General features: G+C 38.5%; 1 protein-coding gene across 4 annotated transcripts in view; it reads right to left on the bottom strand.

Annotated features, from left to right (window-relative positions):
- dmxl1 (Dmx-like 1) overlaps positions 1–6,000 on the bottom strand; it is a 32,264-nt gene that overhangs the window by 7,472 nt on the left and 18,792 nt on the right. The window contains exons 26-36 of one of the 4 annotated variants that reach the window (XM_060880788.1): positions 5,656–5,838; positions 5,342–5,418; positions 4,862–4,983; positions 4,508–4,750; positions 4,128–4,315; positions 3,911–4,044; positions 3,729–3,814; positions 1,770–1,971; positions 1,406–1,523; positions 973–1,035; positions 1–9 (exon numbers count right to left, since the gene is read on the bottom strand). The exon at positions 1–9 is cut by the window's left edge and continues 78 nt beyond it. In XM_060880788.1, coding sequence (XP_060736771.1) covers positions 1–9; positions 973–1,035; positions 1,406–1,523; positions 1,770–1,971; positions 3,729–3,814; positions 3,911–4,044; positions 4,128–4,315; positions 4,508–4,750; positions 4,862–4,983; positions 5,342–5,418; positions 5,656–5,838 — 1,425 coding nt within the window. The remainder of the gene's footprint in view (positions 10–972; positions 1,036–1,405; positions 1,524–1,769; positions 1,972–3,728; positions 3,815–3,910; positions 4,045–4,127; positions 4,316–4,507; positions 4,751–4,861; positions 4,984–5,341; positions 5,419–5,655; positions 5,839–6,000) is intronic. The other 3 variants (XM_060880789.1, XM_060880790.1, XM_060880791.1) reach the window with 3 other exon arrangements.

Raw genomic sequence — 6,000 nt, 5'->3', positions numbered from 1 at the left:
TGCCTCAATCTGTGTGAAACAGTCACAATTTTCAAGACTCAATGAACCGCTAACATTTGACTTCTGTCTACAGTAATCCTCACATTCCCAAAACATATTACATATAACAGAGAATGGCTGCTGTTACTTGAGCAACTGCAATTTCACTTGGCTCTAAGGGACAAGAAAAACAGGTGTTTATGTGAATTAGTACAGCTGTTAGAATCACGTTCCTACAGCATATTTGTACATTCCAATAGTACAACTGGTTTTGTTGTGCAGATTTTTTATTGTAATAATCCGTAAAGTTTCAGAAATGTACAATGTGCTGTAAAAACAGCGACTTATCTTGAAAACTTCAGACTTATCTTAAAACCTACAACAGGATCTTATTTTGCATTCTGATGTAAATAAGTAATGAATTAACATCATTTAAAAATGCAGATATAGTTAATGTATTTCTGATCAAAACAAATCTGTTTTAAACAAATCAGATCTAAACAATCTGGTGTTTTTATGCAGATACAAAGCAGATGTTGACATTATTTTAGTACCATCAGCTGATACATGGCTATTTCTCAAATCAGGGATAGGGAGAGTTATATAGTATTTAAAATGTTAAGTTGATATTTTTAAAATGAATTTTAAACTTCAATTGTATATATTCATTTATTTATTTTTATCTTCATATTATTATTAGAGATTTTTCCTCTTTCTTCTGTTTCCATACTTCTGTAAAGCAGCTTTGAGACAATGGGAATTGTTAAAAGTGCTATACAATTAAATTGCACAATGTGCAATATTTATATATTTGGTGACTTGTCATTTAAAGCAAGGTTGATGCTATGCACCGAAATACAGTAATAGGGGAAAAAAAGTAAAATCACAACTCATTAACTAAAAATAAATTAGGTATGTATACATGACAGCATAAACCCACATGCACTTCAAATTAAAAACAAAACAAAACAAAAAAAAAATCACAAGCAGTACCTGACTGAGACCAGGCTCCTCCATCCTCGAATACCTCAAGCTGTCAGTGACGTCCTCAACCGACTTAATTGTTCAAAATATTCACAAAACACCAGACAAGGAAATGAAGCGAAGACATGCAAGTCAGTAGCTCCCATCAAAAATGTACAATTAGATTGTTAAATAACAAACATAAATTGCACAGAAGCAGCAACAAATCACGTGAACACTGATTATGTCACAGAAATTCAGGCAAAACAACTACACACCACAACCAATAGTTGCAGCACAACACAAAATCATGCACAGATCATTTTCCCAAATTTATGTGCACCCTTAAAACCACAATATTATTACTACAGCACTGAAATCAACCACAGAGCTTCCAGAGCTATATATTATAATTACTACTAATGATGGCACAAATTAGAAAAACATACAAATGACTTTATACCTCTGTCTGATCCCGCTTTTTAGTAAAGATGTTGCGGATAAAAGTCTCCTGGACCTCTTCCTGTTTTACTAGGTACTGCCATAGTCTCTTAACAGAGAGTGCAGAATGGTGTTGGGACCTAAATGATTAACATGCGTTGTCAAAAATAATATCACTAATGCTCAGTCTTCGTGTTTACAATTTTATAATCGTAAAGTTAACAAGCAAGAAATATAAATATGGATTTTTCCCCACATTATGCATTATTAAGCATTTAATTTATCTGCTTAAAATCACTTTATCACACTCCAGAATGTTGGCCATTTGAAGAAATTGTGTGTATGTGTGTGTGTGAAATAACCCAAAATGTCTCATGAGAGCTGACCTGAACGGTGTGTTAGAGGGCTCAAATAAGGCCTTGTGTCTGAGGAGAGCTGGTCCAGATGCCATGGTACCATCAACTGGATGTGTAGAGATGTATTTGGAAGGAGGCCCACCAAAAATCTCCAGTCTCTTCAGTAACACCTGCTCCCAGCGCTGTAATGTTTTAATCATTGAGTGGCACAGTGGGGAGCATACAGGAAGATCTAAAACACACACAAACCGGGCATACAAAGGCATATAACTACAGCATCCACAGTACCACAGTGAATAACAGCACATAACAAAATGCTAGGTATGATTGGAGTCATATTTTGAAGATCGGATAAGCTTTCCAGACATACACTATTTGGCCTAAAGCTTGTGCACACCTGACAAACACACCAAGCACTCACCATGTTGTTTTTAAACATCCTATTCCAAATTTAGTTTCCTCTTTGCTGTTATAATAACCTCCACTCTTCGGGGAAAGCTGAGTAATAGATTTTGGAACAAGGCTATGGGGAATTAACATTAGTGAAATTATATTCAGCTCAAGGTACAGTTAGTATTCCACTTTGTACCAGAGGTGTTCTGGAAGTCAGGGCTCTGTGTAGATCACTTGAGTTCTTCCACTGTAATCTAGGCAAACCATGACTTAATGAACCTTGCCTTGTGCACAGGGGCATTATCATGCCAGAACATGCTTGGGCCTTTTAGTTGGGTAGTCTCCCTGGACAACTGTTTGCATCCAACTTTGTGGCAAAGTAATACAGCCACTGGACACTAGTAGTAACTAGATTTGATTTGAAAGACAAACTTTGATGTTGGCTTTGACGGTGCAAGTATTCGCAAATGCTGGTGCTTTTTGGAGGCGAGTGGACATAAAGGTCAGTGTTACTTTTGGAGGCAAGTGGACAGAAAGATAGGATGCCAAAGCATTTGGAGGCAAGTGGAGACGGACATGTGACATCATCCGAATGCTCTTGAGGAAGTTCCTCGCATTGTGCTGAGTGTTTTGATATGTCACATGTCCATGTTGTGCTAATTATTGATTTTCACGTGACCAGAATACACGTGAGGCACTTCCCCTCATTGAGCTGAGTGTTTTGATATGTCACATGTCCATGTTGTGCTAATATTTGATTTTGCTTATTTTGGGGGCGGGGCTGCATGTGACATCACGTGGTGTCGAGTGCCATCATCAAAATACCTGTGAGGAAGTTCCCCTCATTGTTCTGAGTGTTTTGAAATGTCACATGTCCATGTTGTAAAAAGTTTTTTGATTTTGCATATATTGGGGGCGGGGCTGCGGCACAACCGAAAGGCCAGTCAGTACACCAATTTAAAACTTTGTTCAGAGTATCACCCTAAAGGAGCTGGCCGAGTTTGGTGTAGATAGTTCAAAAGCTTGCCGAGTTATAAACCTCCAAAGTTTATAATGGGAGTCTATGGGAAAAAAGGCCACTTTGAGACCCGGTACCGGAAGTACTGGTACTCGGATCACTTAGAAAAGAAAAACAAACAAACTTCAGACCAGGGTCTACAACATATGCGAATTTGGTGGTTCTACAAAGCCAACATAAATATGATGGATTCAAACAAGATAAGTAATCCACAAAATGGAAGTGCTTCATAATATACACATGACTGTTACAAACTGTTGTATACAAACAGAGATTTTAATCATTATTAAAAGTGCTTCTTGTGGTTCTTGTGCTTACACAAGTGTGCTTGATGATTAGTAGGTCACATTTATTCGCATACACAGGATCTCTGCAATACCACATTTAGGAGCTTAATAACCTACCTGAAACCCCCAAATACATCACATCTTTGGCAAGTACTTTTAAACTTCATCAATATTCTATTGTTCTGTGTTTTAAATATAGCCAAAGTTAATTACATTTTGGCTTTGCACGGATATGATGGAAAAAATGAATTTCTGGATTTTAGCAATAGTGTATTAGGCTTTAGTTCTTACCCAAAAGGTCATAGCCTGCCATGGGATAGAACGATTTCAAATTGGCCAGCACCAGCTGCACCATGGCCACACGCATCAAACACCAGCTAAGGACAGATGAATTTGGCATTTAATCACACCGACACAAAATCTGATGACGACACATGATCTGAAGATATATGGCATGCAGTAGGTCTGCATACCTATATGAATTGTTGTTAGAATGTTCTTGCAGAGGAGAATTGGGGTCAAAATCATCTTCATCTTCGTCCTCATCACTCCCCTGGCTTTCCTCTGAATCGTACTCAACTCGGCTTGCAGACAGTGGCAGGAAAGGCTGCCATATGAATGTGGATATGTCAAGCTTAATAGATTTTTAAATATAAATCAAGATTGGACAGAACATTATTTGTCTTCTACCTTTGCAATAAAGTAGTCCCAGATACTGAGCTCAGGAGGCACAAAGCGTTCTTTAAAAAGGGACGCATCTTGCTCTACTATAGGCTTGGGGCTGACTGGGCTGTCTGGTACCTCCCTGGAGCTGCTACTGGAAGAATGCACCCTGAAGCGCTTCTGTTTCCATTCCTGGTCCTCACTCACAGCTGGAGCTGACACACAAAGCAAAGTACCATGAGAAACAGTAGTACGCTTCCTATACAAGTGCGTTTATATTGGCAATGAGCACAGCAGAACAATGATAAACTACTGAAATACTTTAGTACACTCACTTAGTACTTTCTACTAAATAATACATTTTAATTTCTATATTGATGAAAATATTCCAATTCTTCCACACTAACCCGGTGCTGTACTGGATTTTCCTGATACAGGAAGGTGAGCCCCACCACCAAACACAGCCACCCACAGCTTGCTGTTGAGTGGGTGAGCCACAATGTGGAAGAGCTCGTTGCTGGAGTGTGTGGCCAGGCCGTGCACAAACAAGCTGAGGAAGACTGCTGTGAGGATCTCACACAGAAGCACACCCACACTTGGCTGGTTTTCCTCTGCTGTTGCACCAAAGAGACGAACCAAAGTACTAATACCTGTACCACCAAAATTAAAAACAGTAAAACAGCAGCAGCACAAATAATAATAATAATAATAATAAATCATTAAAAATAATAATGGGAAAGAAAATAATGGTTGGAGCTTACCTGGCCACTGTGCTGGAGAAGTGTTGGGTATGACAGCTTCATCCATACTCAGAGTTCGCACAGGATGTTGATGGGAAAGCAGGATGCTCTCATAGACAGTGCCTGTGAACTGGTTGATATGACTGTTGGGAAAAAATATTACAGATGTATGGCTTAAGCAGTAATATAAAGATGTGTGGTAGTTGGTTATATACAGGATATGGTTATCATGGTCATTATATTATATGTCCTTTGTTATATTTTCTTTTATTAATTTTTTTAGAATTTACATACTTGGTGCAAAATCAGATTTGATATTAATTCTGAATGTGCATCTAAGAAGATACACAATATAACATGCCGGTCATGTTCATTTGTCTACTAGTCCCCCAGCAAAACTAGGTTAGAAGTCAATGAATGATTGGCACATATATACAATTGACCTCATGACCTTTGCCATTTTTTTGTGAAATATTAAACTACAACAGGAGTCCACCCTACCTGTAACCATGTCCATCACAGAGACACTGGTAGATGCAGGCGGACAGAGAGGCAGCCAGAGTGTGCATCACATAGATCTGTGTACAAAGCAGCCATTGGATTACAAGTGACAGAAAGAACAGGCAGTGGACTTTCTGTAGCTATAAAATCTGTTTTCCATTAACAATTTGGCCCCAAAAAATAAAGGATTTATTGTGTATACATTACTCAAAAATAGGCTAGAATTCAGCACCACTGCACTGTGTGAGATGTATTGCTGCAGACTCAACACATCATTAATGCATCATGTCCCATTCTCTTGCAATCCACCATACCTCGTTGTTAATGACATCTGGGTGAGGAGGAGAGTCCAGTGCGTTAATGGTGTTTAGTATGTCATGTGTCAGGTTGGTCAGGTGAACTATAGGATTGGCCACAACAGTTTTGGAGCTTGCAGTGCAGGCCAGCAGGAGAGGAACTGATGCTTGTTGCTGAACAGGAATCTGAGAACTGTCACCCTAATACAGGAAAGAGTGGATAAATTAATCAAAAAGAGTACTAGTGCTCAATAATGTGCTAAAATACATAATTAAATCATATTCAAATAACATATAACTCAAACAACCTTCAGTCAAAAATAGGAGACAGAATCAGAATTAGGATTAGACAAAGGAAGCTAC

Source organism: Tachysurus vachellii, chromosome 11 (assembly GCF_030014155.1).
Source record: "Tachysurus vachellii isolate PV-2020 chromosome 11, HZAU_Pvac_v1, whole genome shotgun sequence".
Taxonomy (NCBI): domain Eukaryota; kingdom Metazoa; phylum Chordata; class Actinopteri; order Siluriformes; family Bagridae; genus Tachysurus; species Tachysurus vachellii.
This window is presented reverse-complemented; position numbering and strand designations above follow the sequence as displayed.